Here is a 16,773-nt window from a genome sequence, read left to right on the forward strand (position 1 = left end):
CACCTGGTTTCCGGGTACAGCATCAGCCAAGGTGGGGTGGGCGGGGACGTGGGGTTGCCCTGGTTCATAAAGAGACCATTCCCCTCACCAGTTGCACTGTCCACCTTTCTGACCAGTTCGAGTGCCTGCATGTAGTGACTGGATCGCGAGACAAAGTTGGGATTCTGTTGGTATACCACCCACCCTGCTGTCTAACAGTCTCCCTGCCTGAGCTGCTTGAGGTGGTCTCGGATGTGATGTTGAGGACCCCACGGCTGTTCGTTTGGGGGGACTTTAATATCCATGCTGAGGCCGCCTTGTCTGGTGCAGCTTGGGACTGCATGTCCTCCATGATGACCATGGGTTTCTCTCAGCTGATTTCTGGTCCCACACATGTGGCAGGACATACACTTGATTTGGTTTTTGGAACAATGGTGGACAGTGGTACTCTGTGGATAGTCCAGGAGGCCTCAATACTGTTATCATGGATGGATCACTATCTGGTGAAGACTGAACTGAGGGTGGAAGCACAGCACCTCTGCAGGGGTTGATGACCAATTAGGATGGTCCGCCCCTAGAGGCTTATGGATCCTGATGGATTCCTGATGGCGTTGGGGGAGTTTCCTGCTGAGCGAGTGGATGATCCTGTTGATGCCCTGGTCTCCCTTTGGTATGAAGAGATGGGTTGGGTGATCAACACAGTTGTGCCTAGGCACCCTCTCCCGACCCGCCGAGCCCAAGTGATTCACTGGTATACAGGTGAGTTGCAGACAATGAAGCAGGTTGGTAGATGGCTTGAGCGTTGTGGTGGAAAACTCAGAATGAATGTGACCAAACACAGGCTAAAGCCCATATTAGGGCATTCTCTATGGCAGTGAAGAAATCCTACTTTTCCGCCACCATTATGTCAGCTCAATGTTGTCCAGCGGAGCTTTTTCAAGTGGTTCAGGGCCTCCTAGGTGAGGACCCCAAAGACCATTAAACAGAACCCGCGGCAGCCTGCTGTGACCAATTTGCTTTACATTTTGCAGATAAAATCGCTCATATCCATTCTGACCTGGATGCTAAGATTTTTGTGGTCCTGGAACTGGATGTTGCCAATGCACCATCTGGTCTTGTTATATTGGATGGTTTCCAGACTGTGTTGCCTGAGGAAGTGGACAGGCTGCTTGGAAGGTTGAGGCCTACCATGTGCGTGCTTGACCCTTGCCCTTCATGGTGGTGAAGGCTTGTAGGGAGGGACTGAGTCCATGGGTGGAGGGGGTGGTGAATACCTCTGTAGAGCAGGGGGTGGTCCCCCCTTGCTTGAAGGAGGCAGTCATTAGGCCCATCCTTAAAGAGCCCTCATTGGACGCAGATGACTTAAACAACTTTCGACCAGTTTCAAACCTCCTCTTTTTGGGCAAGATGTTGGAGAGTGTTGTGGCGTCTCAGATCCAGGCAGTCCTGGATGAATCTGATCCTTTCCAGTCTGGCTTCCAACCTGGATATGGGACTGAAACTGCCTTGGTTGCCCTGGTGGATGACCTACGCCGGGAGATAGACAGAGGGTGTGTGACTCTGTTGATCCTCCTGGACCTCTCAGCGGCTTTTGATACCATTGACCATGGTATCCTTCTGGGATGTCTCTCTGGGTTGGGACTTGGGGGCATGGTTATACGGTGGCTCCACTCCTACCTGGAGGGTCATACTCAGAATCTGATGCTGGGGGATGCCTGCTTCACCCCTTGGCCTTTGGCCTATGGGGTGCCACAGGGATCTCTTCTGTCCCACATGCTGTTTAACATTTACATGAAACCCCTGGGAGAGGTCATCCATGGATGTGGGATGTGTTGCTATCAGTATGCTGATGACACTGAGCCCTACCTATCTTTTAAGTCAGCAGACACCAGGGAGGCAGTGGATGCTCTAAACCGGAGCTTGGGGGCCGTTCTGGACTGGATGGGGGCAAACAAGCTGAAACTTAATCCAGATAAGATGGAAGTGCTCTGGGTTGGTAGAACTGATCATCCGAGTAATGAGGTAAATATAGTCTTGGATGGGGTCACAGTCCCGCTGAAAGACAAAGTCTGCAGCTTGGGGGTGCTTCTGGACCCAACATCGTCCTTGGAGGCGCAGGTGGCGGGGGTTTGCAGAAGCGCCTTTTACCAACTATGGCTGGTATGCCAACTGCAACCCTACTTAAAGAAGTCGGACCTGACCTCAGTCATTCATGCATTGGTAACATCCAGATTTGAGTACTGCAATGTGCTCTAAGTGCAGCTGCCCTTGAAGACTGTTCAGAAGCTACAGCTGGTCCAGAATGCTGCTACTAGGATGCTCGTGAGTGCAAGTCGTTCCATGAATATCACACCCATCCTGCAGCAGCTTCATTGGTTATCGGTCCTCTTCCGGGCTAGATTCAAAGTGCTGGTCTTGACCTTTAAAGCTCTACACAGCTTGGGGCCGGGGTACCTGTTGGACTGCATTCTTCCATATCAATTGGCCAGGGCAATCCGAGCAGGGCCATGAGGCCCTGCTCATGGCCCCGCCACTAACAGAGATCTGGTTTGCAGGGCCTAGATACAGGACCTTTTCGGTTGTGGCCCCTTGGCTTTGGAACACCCTCCCTGAAGAGCTTCGCCATGCTCCCTCCCTCAGTGTTTCTAAAAAACAAGTAAAGACACACCTTTTAAAGGAGGCTTTTTAATGCTTCGTCTTTGGTTATATCTGGTAGGTTCTTTAGTTTTTAGCTTTTATAATTTCTAGTTTTTAGCTTTTAAAATAACTTTTAATTTGAATTTGATACTGATTGTGGTTTTTAACCTGACTTTTAACTTGTTTACTCAATTTAGTTAATTTTTGTTACTTGTATTGTATCTATTTTATTGTTGTGAACTGCCCCAAGCAGTAGTGTACTGGAGGGGCAGGATATAAATATTTTAAATATTTAAATAAATAATAAATACTGTGTCTTATTGTGCCAGCTGTTTTGATAGGAAATATGTGAACATACTAGGAGAAATACATTTGATGTATATATCTGGCGTGGGGCAGGGCAGGGCAGGGAACAGAACAAGAAACCTGCAGATCTTTTTTTGCAGAAGAGAGCAGAATGGAGATCAAATGAAAATGGGCAAAATTCAGACAGAATGGGGAAAAGAAGGACCCATCTGTTCCTAGGTAGGGGCTCCGCCAGTGACTGCTATTGGCTCAAAGGCTTGACAATCCATGGGATAAGGTTGGAGCTCTAAAGGAATTCTTTCCTTGACAATGAATTGTCCAACACCTGCCAAATTACAACAAAAGGTTAGGCACGATAAACATGGAATGGCAGACTCCACAGGGATCTCGCTATAGGCAAACACATAAATGAATGAACATCAGCTGCAAAACTCATCCCTGTAGCAGGAAATGGTGAGAGCCGCAATCTATGGCAGGGAGAGAAGTGAATAAATAGAGCTTGAAGAGGAGAGGCTTAAGGGTACACATGGGATCAAAGCAAGGGCTTTTAATGGAGTCTGTTGAGGATTATTTTCTTTGCTGGATTAATAGGAAACAAACACATCATTGTTGCATGATTAAAGTGATTTCCTCAGTAATCTCCTTCTTAGCACACTAACCCACTGGAAGGTGGGGGTGTGGGGGGGAGCAGAGAGTTATCACACACATACCTGCAGGTGTGTGAGGGGCTAGCAGTGCAGAGAAGGGCCTCTGTGGCCTCAGTATAGATGTGTGCTGCCATAGGAACACACACACACACACACGCTCCCTCCCTGCAGCATGGTGCTGCTGACTTAGGAGCTGGCTTTGCACTTCTGACTGCTAGCATTACTGCTAATGATGTATGGTGCTTGGCTTGTCAGGTGATTTGCAGACATTCACTTTTCCTTCCCCAGAAGAGTCATGTGATACCAGCATTAAAGGGTTCTTTAATGCTGGTACCACACGACTCTTCAATCTCGCGCCCCCCCCCCCAAAAAAAAACCTGCTGAAGGGAACTGAATGTGCCAATGACACAATTCCACCAGTTTTCATCGAGTGATAAGAACTGAGGGAGTACGATTCTATGAATATTTCCAGGGCTGTCCTGTCCACTAGACACACCAGGCGGGTAGTTAGGGCACCAGTCAGGGGCGTAGCTATAATTGAGCAAAAGGGTTCAAAGAACATGGGCCCCCAGCTCCTGAGGGCCCTCTAGCTCCCTCCCTCCCTATTTTCTTCATTATCTCCCTCACTCTGGGGGGCCGCCAGAGAGAGGGATGAACACGGCCCCTTCTTCCCTAGCTACGCCCCTGGCACCAGTTCTTGTGCTTGGGGGGGGGGGGCGGGCTCATAGTGCCAGAATATGGCCCTGCCAATTATTCTCTCTCTCCCTTTTGTATTGCACCCCTGAAGTACTGCACAGTGGTGTCAGAATGTAACGCACACCACACTCTGCTCCCCCAAAGGGCTTGCACATTCTGCTCATTGCACCTCAGCCCCCAGTAAACAGCCAGTCTCATAAGCTACACTCTCGCTCTTGAATATGAACTGCCTGCATCAGCTTCCTTTTCAAAAACAAGTGGTCTCAGACCCGATTTCCAAATTAACAGCAACATCTTTTCATTCCTGAAGTGTTAGAGTCTTGCCCCCATTAGAGACTGGGAACTCTCTCCACTGTATCCTCAAACCATTCACTGGTCATCCATGCAGACTGGTCAATCAACCTCTTGAAAGAGCAGCCTGTTCGGCTCAAGTTAAAGCTGGGGCTCCACATCCACAATTCTTCACTGGGGTGGTGGTGCCAAATCAAATTGTGTCTAGAGTACCAAAAGAGAGGGTGTCTAGGGTACCAAAAGAGAGAGGAGAGCTGGTCTTGTGGTAGCAAGCATGACTTATCCACATAGCTAAGCAGGGTCTGCCCTGGTTGCATCTGAATGGGAGACTTGATGTGTGAGCACTGCAAGATATTCCCCTCAGGGGATGGAGCCGCTCTGGGAAGAGCAGAAGGTTTCAAGTTCCCTCCCTGGCAGCATCTCCAAGATAGGGCTGAGAGAGTTTCCTGCCTGCAACCTTGGAGAAGCCGCTGCCAGTCTGTGAAGACAATACTGAGCTAGATAGACCAATGGTCTGACTCAGTATATGGCAGTTTCCTATGTTCCTATGTTTCCTATGTTACCTAGGGCTAGCCCTGGATATTTCTTTAAACAACCACAGCAGAGAGGAGCAATAGTGGAATGGTAGCAATGCTTTATGGGCATAGGTTTACCTTAATGGTGTCTGGGGAAAATCAGGGGTGTGACTGAAAACACAGCTAGAGAGACAACTTGTGGTTATAGTGTTGGACTAAGACCAGGGAGACCTGAGTTCAAATCCCTGTTTAGCTACAAAGCAAACTGCGTGACTCTGGGTCAATCACTTTTCTCTGCCGAACCTATCTCACAGGGTTGTTGTGAGGATAAACATAACCATGCAGAGGCGTATCTAGGGAAAATAGCGCCTAGGGCAAACACTGAAATTGCGCCCCCTGCCCAAACATCTGAAACCCATCTTTCAGATAACTTTACCATAATATCAGCTGAAAAATACAAGTCAGGCTCGTTAATCTATTAATATTTCAAAAACTATTTAGCAGTGGACTTAGCAATACCAAAAAATGCTGGAAAAATACAAATTTCAGTATGCTGGGGCTCATGAAATACCCAAAGACTATGTGGAGGTGTACTTGGAAAACTGAACAGAAGTGGCTGTCTGATTCTCTACTATGCATCATAGCATCACCATTACATAAGTTTTAAAAATAAATGGAGAATTTGTTTTTCCCCAGATACTCTGAAAACAATGAAAGGATATGCAGAGTAAACTGTGTCACTGCTTGGAATATATCCTAGCATTTCAGAAAGACAGTTAAAATGAGAGAAAGAGAGCAAGAAACTCCCAGTGGGCCTTCATACTCAGGATTTCACACTGATTCAAAGACAAACTCACCATTAATAGCCATAATATTAAGACATCACATTTAACTCACTTATCACAAGAAGCAAAGTAAGAGCAAATGAATACAATCCTAGCTCATAAGCTTCAGCTCAGTATTCACAAGCTCTGATTCTCTGTACATAGTGCCAATCTGAATATGTGTACCGTGTCTTATATTATATTATTTTTTTTAAAAAAATTACCTGTAGCCCCTTTGGGGGGCTTCCTAAAGGCTGTGGGGGGGGGTGTTCTGCAAAGGTCCCCCTCCCCCCGCTGGCCTCTAGGGCCTCACAGGAACCATTTGAGCATGTGTGGTGGCCATTTTTAAAAATAATCTTTTTTTTAAATGGCTGCTCAAAACAAAATGGCCACCGCACATGCTCAAATGGCCTCTGCAAGGCCTGGCATGACCTAGGGCCTCACAGAGGCCATTTGAGCATGCACGATGGCCATTTTGTTTTCGGCAGCCATTTGTTCTTTAATTTTTTGATTTTACAAAATGGCGCCCCCCTTCAAGTGGCGCCCAGGGCATGTGCCCTGCCTGCCCTACCCTAGATACGCCCCTGTAACCATGTATGCTGTTCTGGGCTCCTTGGAGGAGGAGCAGGATAGAAATGTAATGAAGTAAATAAATAAATCTTCCAGAGCAAAATCTTGGCATGAAGAATTAAGTCATGGGGAGCGCTGACTGAAAAGTCAAGCCCTTTCCATTATACTGTATAAACAGAAATTCTCATCCTAGCCCATCCCCTTTTGGAACTGGATGATGTGCTTACGTTTTCCATTTAAGAGGCTGTTGCGAAGAATCTGATCCACCTTCATTGCAATGTCTGAGACATTCTGAGCAATTGCTTGGATCCTCTCCATCAAGCCAACCACTGGATGGAACCTGGAAAGGAAGTAAATAGAAGCCGTGATTCATTCTTGTCAGGCATCCAAACTTGTCAAAAAGAGTGAAGAGGGCCCTCTGCCCCAAAACAACATCCCTTCAAAATTGCAAAGCCAATTGCCTAAGGGAATAGCACTGGCAGTCAGAGGGACACTGTGGGAGAGATTGATGGATCAAAACTCCCCCAGTGCTTTGTCAAAATGACGACAGACTGCAACAAGAACCTTAATCTGAGAGAGCAGCAGAACTGTTCCCAGACCCGATGGCAGTTTCTTAACCACAAACAAGCTGTCCCCCAACTCTGGACAGATGCACACTGCTAGTTCATTCACTTCTTTTGATGCAGAATTTCTATGCATTACTTTTTCAAGTGTTCCCACATTAAAACTGTCTGCCCACTTTGAAATAATTGGCTATCCCTATGCAGTTATGTTTTGATTTTCCTGCTCCTCCACCTCCTCAATCCTCCGCAATCTAATGTTTTTTAAAACAATCAGCAAGAGTCCTGCAACTGTACATTGATGGACAGTGATATTTTCTATTTGTATCTTCTATGATGATTGTCAGGTGAGAACATTAGCATAAGGTATACTCATTTTTTTAAAAAAGAGTAGCCTCATTGTTTGATCTAGAGCAAATATACTATTCATAGGTCTTCTTGCTCCTCTTCAAACTATAACCAAGGCTTATACTCTGTGACTACACGGACTCTGTGTGCCCCATTTGTGGGGGGGGGGGACTTCAGTATCCACATAAGTGATCCTGCTAATTCCTTCGCCCCCTGCTTCCTGTCTCAAAGCCTTCATTTTCAGACTGCTGTTCTCTGAGCAGTCTGTCTCTGAATTCCCCCTCTCCAGCCATTTTCTAGTCTCCCATAACTTATCTCAGGACACCAGACATTAGATTTTTAAATATATATTTTTAAAAAGATTATAAAGGGTGATTATGACAAACATACCTACTGTACAAACACACACATCAGGGAGATTTATACAGGTACTACAGCTGTCAGGATGTGTTCTTCACACTCCTGTTATTTTCTGTTCTCACCTTGTTAACTTCTCGTTTGAATATGTAGTATGCCCACCACCTTTTCTGTGCACTTAATGAATCTAATGGGATAGGTTCTTGGCTACAAAATCTCATGCCACAAACTGGACAATCATTTGAATCTAGGTTTAATGTGGGTTACTGACATTAGCATGATTGTGTGAATCCATGCCAAGGTGGGAATCTCAAATACATCTTGGGCTGTAAACCACCTTGGTGTGGGTTCACACAATCATGTTAATATCAATAACCCATATTAAACTTAGTTTTGATTGATTGTGTGAATCAGGCCACTACAGGCTACACCAACATGACAGGGTGTTTACATGTCATCTAAACCCAGTTTTGCTTCTGTGTATGGCCCTCACTTACCACACCCAGGGGAGGATTAGTTAATTAATGTTTCAGAATCCGTCTTTATGCTACAAGCTGAGCAGGTCAGGCGTGCTCTATAGTTGCCACAAATAGTAACTTAGCTATGGAAACCATCCTGTGCAGCTGTGCTCGCTATAAGCATGACTAGGAAGCTGAAGATCTTGGATTTTAAATGTTGTTGTTGTTGTTGTTTATTTGATTTCTATACTGCCCTTCCAAAAATGGCTCAGGGATACACAGATAAACAATAAATTACTTGAAATCCCAAGGACATCATTCTGCCAAGAGTCCAGCTATTCTAATAAGGGAAACCAAGGAACTAAATTATACCTATCAAATGTTTTGCCCCTGCTAACAGGGCAAAGAGCTACCTTTTGAATGTGGTGATTCTCTTTAGCAGGGGGAGAGCAACTGGCCCTATCCACCCCCAGCACAGTACCCCTCCACTGGCTGTTGCTGGTGTCTACCTTGTTTCTTTTTAGATTGTGAGCCCTTTGGGGACAGAGATCCATCTTATTTATGCATTTATTATTTCTCTATGTAAACCGCTTTGGAAACTTTTCTTGAAAAGTAGTATATAAATATCTGCTGTAGTTGTTGTTGTTGTAGCTGCCTGGACTACCAAAAACATCTGTGCCATTTGGAAAAGGAAAAAACAACAACCTGGGGCTGATTTGGACAACACTGGCCAACTAGCTCTGCTCCCACACAATTAGGGATAGCAGCATGCCTTGAGCATGTATGCCCTGCCCCCTCTCAGTACATCCCTGCCTAATTACATGGAGGGTGGTCCACTACTCCTGCCTACATACTTTACATTCTACTTTAAAGTAGTATTTAAATTGTGCATGGAGGGTGATTTGAACAAATCACTCCTCACACATATTACGACAGTGCAACAGGGGCCAAGGCATGTGTGTGCATGTCCTAATTACACAAGAGTGAGGCCAGTTGGACAGTATTTTCCAAATTGCCCCCTGCATGAACGGACAGCCATTCAGCTGGTATAATAAACTGACACAGCTCCATGGATATACATAAGTGGCTAAGGTTGCTTTCATTGAAAAAGAGTGATATAGGGACTCCCCGACATACAAACATCCAACTTACAAACCTAGCTCCACCATATAGAAATCCTGGCATATGATCACCAACCCGCACATACGAATGGGGTAACAGCATGGCGTAGCCTTGTCTGTTCTTTCTTAAAGGGACCTCCTCCTGTGTTACAGTCTTTAAAAAATGCCCCTTCCTCAGCAGCAGCCTCATTTCAAAGCAATGCACTTGGCTAAGCTGCTTCTCAGTACAGTATGTCCCTTCCCTACTAGGAACAGGCTATGGGATGAAGACAGCCTTCGTAGGCCTGATGAATGATCTCTACTAAGGAATGGACAGGAGGAGTGTGACCCCGGTGGTTCTCTTGGACCTTTCTGTCATTTTTGATACGATTGACCATGGTATCCTCCTGGACTGTTTGAGGGATTTGGGAATAGGTGGTACTGTTTGTTTTGCAGTGGTCCCATTCCTTTCTCTTGGGTAGATTCCAAATGGTGTCAATAGGAGATAGTTGCTTTCCAAAATGAGAGCTACTGAGGCTCTCCACATGAGCAGTGTGGAGAGCCTGTAGGGCTTGTGTGGGGAGAGCAGGCTTAGCCCGCTCTCCACGCACATGATCAAACCCCTAGCCCTGGGCAGCCAGATCAGCTGCCCACATGACTACTGGCTCCATCACAGAGCCAGTAGTGGCTTCAGGGAGTGGGGGCCACCCGGCCCCCAGAAGTCCCAGGATGCCCTGTGCAAGTGCACGGGTCATCCTGGGGAGACCCCCGAGACCAGGAGGCTTGTTTTAGCCTCCCGGCGGGGTCTCCTCCCAAGGTGCCGTGGTGCAGAGCCGCGCCATGGCAACTCACAATTGCCAAAATGAGGTTAGTGGAGCACTGCTCTGCTAACCTCATTTAAGGGGAGGGCTACTTTGGCGGGCTAGCTGCCAGAGAACCACTGGGCTCGCCCATGAGCTTGGTACTTCTTGTGAAGGGGAAAAACCGGGCTAGCATCCTTTAGCTCGGTTTTACCCCATCGTGAGAATAGCCTCTTTGTATGGTGTTCCTCAGGGCTCCATTCGATCTCTGATGCATTATGACATCTACATGAAACCACTCGGTGAGATCTGGTGAGATTTGGAGCAGGGTGTTATCAATATGCTGATGACACCCAGATCTATTTCTCCATGACATCATCATCAGGAAATGGCATAACCCCCCTAATTGCCTGCCTACAGGCAGTAAGGGACTGGATGAAAAATAACAAATTGAAACTGAATCCAAACAAGATGGTAAGGGGTCATACTTTGAGGGATGTGTCAGATCTTCTTGTTCTGAATAGGATTGCACTCCCCACCCCCAAAGGAACAGATACATAGCCTGGGAGTGCTTCTGGACCCAAGCCTCATTCTGGTTGCTCAGGTTGAGACTATGGCCAGGACAGGAGCACTTTCTATCAACCCCAGTTGATACAACAACTGTGTCCATTAGGGATGTGCACGGAACCGGTTGGCCTGGTTCAGTTCGAGTCCAAACCGGACTCGAACCAGGCCAGGCCAGTTCAGTCCGACACCCACTTCGAACCACCCCACCCTGGGTTAGTTCGGTCCGGGGGTGTTGGTTCGTGGACCATTTTCTTTTTAAAAAAAAAAAAAAAGAGGCCATGTGCGGAGGCTCATGGCCTCCATTATGGCCACCAGGCAAAGGCTGAAAACCGGCCGAAGAGAAGAGGGGCATGAGGAAGGCCGGCGGGGGGAGGAGAAACCTCCGTGGAACCACCCCACCTCCTCCTCCAGGAACTCCCCAAAGGGGAAATGAGGTTAATTTTTTTTTTTTAAAGAAAATGGTTCATGAACCCCCTGAACATTCGGAGGTGTTCACCCCGGGGTCGGACCAAACGGGGTGGTTCGCTTTAACCCCAAATGGTCGAACCAAACAGGATCGACATCAAACCTTTCCGCACATCCCTAGTGTCCATTCCTTGAAGATAATGATCTCAGAACTGTGGTGCACTCTCTGGTAACCTCTAGGCTTGACTATTGCAATGAGCTCTACGTAGGGCTGCCTTTGTATGTAGTTCAGAAACTTCAGTTGGTCCAAAATGCAGCAGCTAGATTGATCTCCGGGGTTTCTCAGGGAGACCATATTCATTCATTCAATCAATCATTCATTCATTTCATTTCATTTCATTTCTATACCACCCTATCCGAAGGCTCTGGGCAGTATACAGCCCCCCCCCAAAAAAAACCCCAACAACAACCACCATTTAAAACAATCTACTTAAATCAATATAAAACAAAATTTAAAACAGTTTAAAACCATTACAACCCGTTAAAAACATTTAAGAACAATTTAAAAAGCTTGGAAGACCAGACCAAAAAATAAGTGTTTAAGGCTCTCTTGAAGAGAGATGCCTATTATTATGCCTGTTTATTATGCCTATTTTAAAATCACTGCGTTGGCTGCCAACAGGTTTCTGGGCAAAATACAAAGTGCTGGTCATTATCTTTAAAGCCCTAAACAGCTTAGAACCAGGCTACCTGGGAGAGCACCGCCATCTGCGTGATCCCCACTGCACATTAAGGCCATCGAGAGAAGTCCACCCCTGGATGCGGTCAGCTTGCCTGGTGGTGACTCGGGAATGGGACTTCTCTGTAGTCGCTCCTGGGCTATGGAATGTGCTCCCTAGAGATATTATTCAAGGCTTAACATCTTTATCACTGCCATTGCCCTTCCTCACCCCATTGGGGCATATTGTTCATTTTCCCCTCCTTGCCCCACTAGGACACACCTCTTCATTTTCTCCCTGCTCCTAACTTGGATAGGAACACCCCAAGCACCACTACCTGGCTTGGTGCTATAGCCTGGAAGTGCTTTCATGTCACTAGTGCTGCCTTGGCAGCATAGCCTGAGAATGTTGAACACCACCTGCATATGGGGGCTGGGGTGGGGGGCATACAGTTGTTTTTCACCTCCTAGAACAAAATGTCTTGAACTGCCACTGAATTAAAACCCACAAAATCTATGCCACCATATTAATCCTCGAGATGCCACAAGATTGCTGGTGGTTTTAACATCCAAAAAAGGGGGGGTGGGGAGAATCCTTTGAGTGCTTACCTATTTCAGCTCTGAAATAATTTTTTGAGGTCATTCACACAATCAAAAACTGTGTTCTACCTGGGTTGGGGAGCTTTGCGTGCTTTCAGAGTTTTCAGTTCTTGGGAAGCAAGGTGGGAGGAAAACGAAACATTGGGAGCAGACACAGCTCCCAAACCTGGGTGGAACACAGTTTTTGATTGTTCAAACGACCTCTTTGAGGCTGTTCTCACGACCAGCCTAACCCTACCTAGGGCAGCCCAGGCGGGGTTAGGCTGGTTGTGAGAAGCAGCAGGATGCTCATGGATCCCTCCGCTCCCTGCCCGCCTAAACCTCATAATTAACCCGGCTGTTACCGACATTAAAGGTGCATTCCCACCCTTAACCTGACTACCAGGTATTGTGTGTTGCCTGAGGAGACACAGACATGGGGGCATAAAGTGTCTGTCTGATGGGGGAATCCCCAATGCAACGCATGTGCTGTGTGTTGCATTATGGGATGCCCGGAGGCCGGAACAACAAGTTCCAGCCCCAGATCCCTCTGCCCTGCTCCGTGCAGCTCTGAGCAGGGCTAACTGTGTGGGTACACAGTGTGGGGTGGGGGGAGACAAACTGCTTGGTTGTCTGGGGGGAGGTAAGTTGAAAGCAGCCTTCCTCCCTGCCCATCTGGGGCCATCGTGAGAATTGCCCCATAATTTATTTGTTTGCTGTTAAAACCTTGCTTTAAAACCTCTGTCCGCTGTTAAAACCTTGTGGTATCTTAAATATGATATGGTGCCTAAGTCCATATTTTCATCATAATGACTTGTTCACTACAAAGAAGATGTCCCTACACCATGCCCTGGGGGTGCCAAGTTTTCCCTGGAGGGGGGCTGCTTCCCTTGTAATTAAAGAGCAGGCAGGTGACATTTCTGTTCTGCATTTAGCACTACCAGAGTATAAATATCACATTGACCTTGGCAGATGCAATAATTTCACAAAGAAGATGCTCTCATCATCAGGCATCCAACAATATCTGTCAGGTAATTTCAGAGCTGTGACTATGCTGCCATCTAAACTGGCTGCAAGTCAGCAAGATAGCTTCAGGAAAGGAGAAGGAACTTTTGTACGATTTAGCAGGGCAGTTCACCTAATCACCGTTAGGGTGGGAGAAGCCTCTACTCTAATTTGGGAGCTTGGAACACTCCCTATTTTTTAATTGTGTGTCAGTTAAAAGCAAGGTTGGAGGCAGGGAGCTTGACCATTAGTCAAGTTGGGTAGGACGATTTCCCTCCCCACCTCATTCAGAAGCTGCGGACAGAATCTGGGTAGGGCATGCTCATCTTACCCAGCTGTGGGGCTTGACTGACAATCAAGCTCCCTTGCCTTTGAACTTGTTTGTACCCATCACACCATTGAAAATCGGAAGTGTCCCCAGCTCCCCAATTAGGGTAGGAGGCTTCTCCTACCCTAATGACAGTCATACAAACTGCTCTAACAGTGCTCACAGCATGGGATGCAGCCCTGCCCGCCAGTCAAGCCTGTTTTATTTGATTGTGATCACGACCCTACCAGCAAGGAACTGTTCACTTTTATTCATGTACAGAACTCAATACCGTCTAGTAGATATGTTTAAAAATATTGAATAATTGGACAATTCTAACAGAGATGAACCAATGGGCTAACTCAGTAGTGTATAAGGTAGTTCCAGGAGCATAGCGATAACTGAACAAGTTGGGACAAATGTCCCTGGGCCCCACTGGCTGGGTGACAGTTTGCTCTTCCCTCCTGCCTCCCTGACTGCCCCAGAGGCCAGGCTCCTATCTTCACTTCTTGTCCCAGGGCCCACTCCAACTTTGCTATGCTTCATATGTTCATATCATACCTCCAGTGACTGTTGCTGGTGTCTATCTCACATTTCTTTTTAGTTTGTGAGCCTTTTGGGGACAAGGATCCATCTTGTTTATTTATTATTTCTCTGTGTAACCCGCCCTGAGCCATTTTTGGAAGGGCGGTATAGAAATCGAAATAAATAAATAAATAAATAAATAAATAAAATATCAGGTAGCAAAGCAGCAAAGGTCACATCCTGGGACAACTTTCTTAATTTACTAGTTAAAGTACCCACATGCATTTGGATGGCTTTGAGCATAATAATCAGACCCATAACATTAATGGATATTGTCTAACATTCATTCTAACCTAGGCCTGCAGAACTTCTGTGACTGTGCCACGCCCCCCCCACCCCCAACCCAAACCACATTCAGATATCATGGCCTGCCAGGTTCTTGACCATCCCACCTTGTTTTGCCAGTGGCAGGCATCACAAGAGGAGATTTATTATGCCTCTGGGAGGCCACCATGCAGGGCAGGCAGGTTGCATGAGGTGAGCTACAAACCGTGCACAGCCCTTCTAGGAACTGCTTCCTTCAAATATTAGGCCTCTCCTAAATCTTTCACACCTAAGCTGCTCAAAGGAGACCCATTGTGAGGGTGTGGCTAAGTGGCTATGTGGCAAAAGCACCCAATGTATTTTTCAAAGGCGCTCAGAGCTGTTCCCCATGCATGCAAGCAGGCAAGCAAGCAGGAGAAACAAGCTGAGTGGTCAGGTGGAAAGCAAAGGGAGTGGGGCTAGCAGAGGCACCACCCCTCGAATAGCTTGCACTACAGCCAGGCCACTTCACTTCACTGCTTCCTCTTCTGCTTTCTTCCAGGCTAAGTTGTGAGTGTATGCAGAAGACTCAGAAGATCAAGTGCAGAGACAGAGAGCGCCCTGAGGACAAAGGCTGCAGGAAATGGAGAGGGCCAGATGTAGAGACAGAGAAAAGGCTGCAAGGGGGAGAAGGTTGCCTCCCCAGTTACTGAGATCCTTGGGCCTTGGCGTTGGACTCATCAGCCACAAACTCCAGCTGGATTGGACAGGTCTGGCAAGATTCAGGAGTGGTTAAACCCATTCCCTTTCCCCCATACATCTATATATCAATATTTTAAAGTAAATTTAAAACTCCTGGGGAGGCATCCTTGGGCACTATAATGCTGAAAGACTGGGCATTCCTATCGTATAGATCACCTCATTAAAATCAAAGAGTCTCATTAATACAGTAGGGCTTTCTATAACTTACAAAACACCTGAGGGAAAGGTTGGTGCAGTGGTGTGGAATGGAGGTGAATGGAGCTTGAGGCTATGCTTGTGAGTGCTAGTGTAAGGAGCTTGTGTAGTCCAGCAGCAGATCACAAGCTGGCCTTGGACCAAGGAAGGCTGCATTTAAATCTCAGCTCAGCCACACTGCAGTTTTTCACATCTCTATCTATAAAAGCAGGACCAATAACTGGGCTACTCCACGGCGTGGCTTTGAGGCTGAAAGAGCTGAGCAACTGCAAAGCACTTTGTGGGCTGCGTGTTACTGAAACAACAGGCTTCATATACTGAGGAGCAAATGCTGCAGGGTTCTTTCCTCTCCCCAGGACCTGCATTGCCGAGGGGAGAGCAAGAAGTTCTTTGTGTAAGATTGGGTGGATGTCTCTGTTTCCATTCCATCCAAATTTCATGCTGTTTCCATTTATTTCCGTCCCACTATCTTCCACTAAAAATTCCCCAGGTCTTTTTCTTCCACCGTGAGGAAAAAAGCATATTTAAATATGTAGTTGCACAAGCATTATCACCCATTTCCTACCAAAATAGCAGGCATGATAACAAGTTCAAAGTATGTATTTGAATATGTATTTTTTCTGCAAATGCACAGAATGCATAGAATATGTAGACTTGTCTGTGTTTTATAGAATTCAGTTCTCTGGAAAGCAGGAGGGGCCCAGAGGCATGTATTTCATTGCAAATGTTGGCAAGAGAAAAATGTGGTAACATTTCTAATTTTGTTCTCAGAAACACAAAGGGGCAAAGGCAGCAGAACAGGTGGTGTCAATATATACAAACTAATGCGGGCGGGGGGGGGGAGATATTGCCAGTCAAGACACAATTCAGGGCCCTTTCCATTCACCTAAAGTGTTCAGTACAGTGTCCTAAGTTCAAAAGGAGCCACATTTTATCCAGATGCCTCACAAGTGACCTCTTGCGTGATAGATAGAAAGGAAAACATGGTGGTCTGCCAGTACAAACAATCTAGAATATTGGTCTCTGATAAATGAAAGTTTAAGCATTGTTGTCCTGCGTACTTTAACAAGGATTGCCTCATATGTTATGTCTTTAGGTTCACACCAAAGATATCATCTCTGATTGTAGTAAACATGTTTACTAAAAGGTGCATCATGTAGATAAAACCATCAGAGAGCTGGGGTTGGTTGAGGCTCCATAGAATATACTGAGGCTGAATTTATTTAGAATATACTTAGTTAATCAAGCCTGCGCTTGACTCCCTGTGAGAACTGCTGGGATCTGCACGGATCGAGGCAATGCTGCAGCGCCAAACCCAG

At 46.5% G+C, this 16,773-nt stretch overlaps 1 protein-coding gene across 3 annotated transcripts in view; it reads right to left on the reverse strand.

The window, feature by feature from the left end:
• The window catches only part of MGAT5B (alpha-1,6-mannosylglycoprotein 6-beta-N-acetylglucosaminyltransferase B), a 312,928-nt gene that overhangs the window by 136,541 nt on the left and 159,614 nt on the right, over positions 1–16,773 (reverse strand). For all 3 annotated transcript variants that reach the window (XM_053294465.1, XM_053294466.1, XM_053294464.1), the window contains exon 4: positions 6,693–6,805. In XM_053294465.1, the coding sequence (XP_053150440.1) occupies positions 6,693–6,805 (113 nt within the window). The remainder of the gene's footprint in view (positions 1–6,692; positions 6,806–16,773) is intronic.

The sequence above is a fragment of the Hemicordylus capensis genome, chromosome 2 (genome assembly GCF_027244095.1).
Source record: "Hemicordylus capensis ecotype Gifberg chromosome 2, rHemCap1.1.pri, whole genome shotgun sequence".
Taxonomy (NCBI): domain Eukaryota; kingdom Metazoa; phylum Chordata; class Lepidosauria; order Squamata; family Cordylidae; genus Hemicordylus; species Hemicordylus capensis.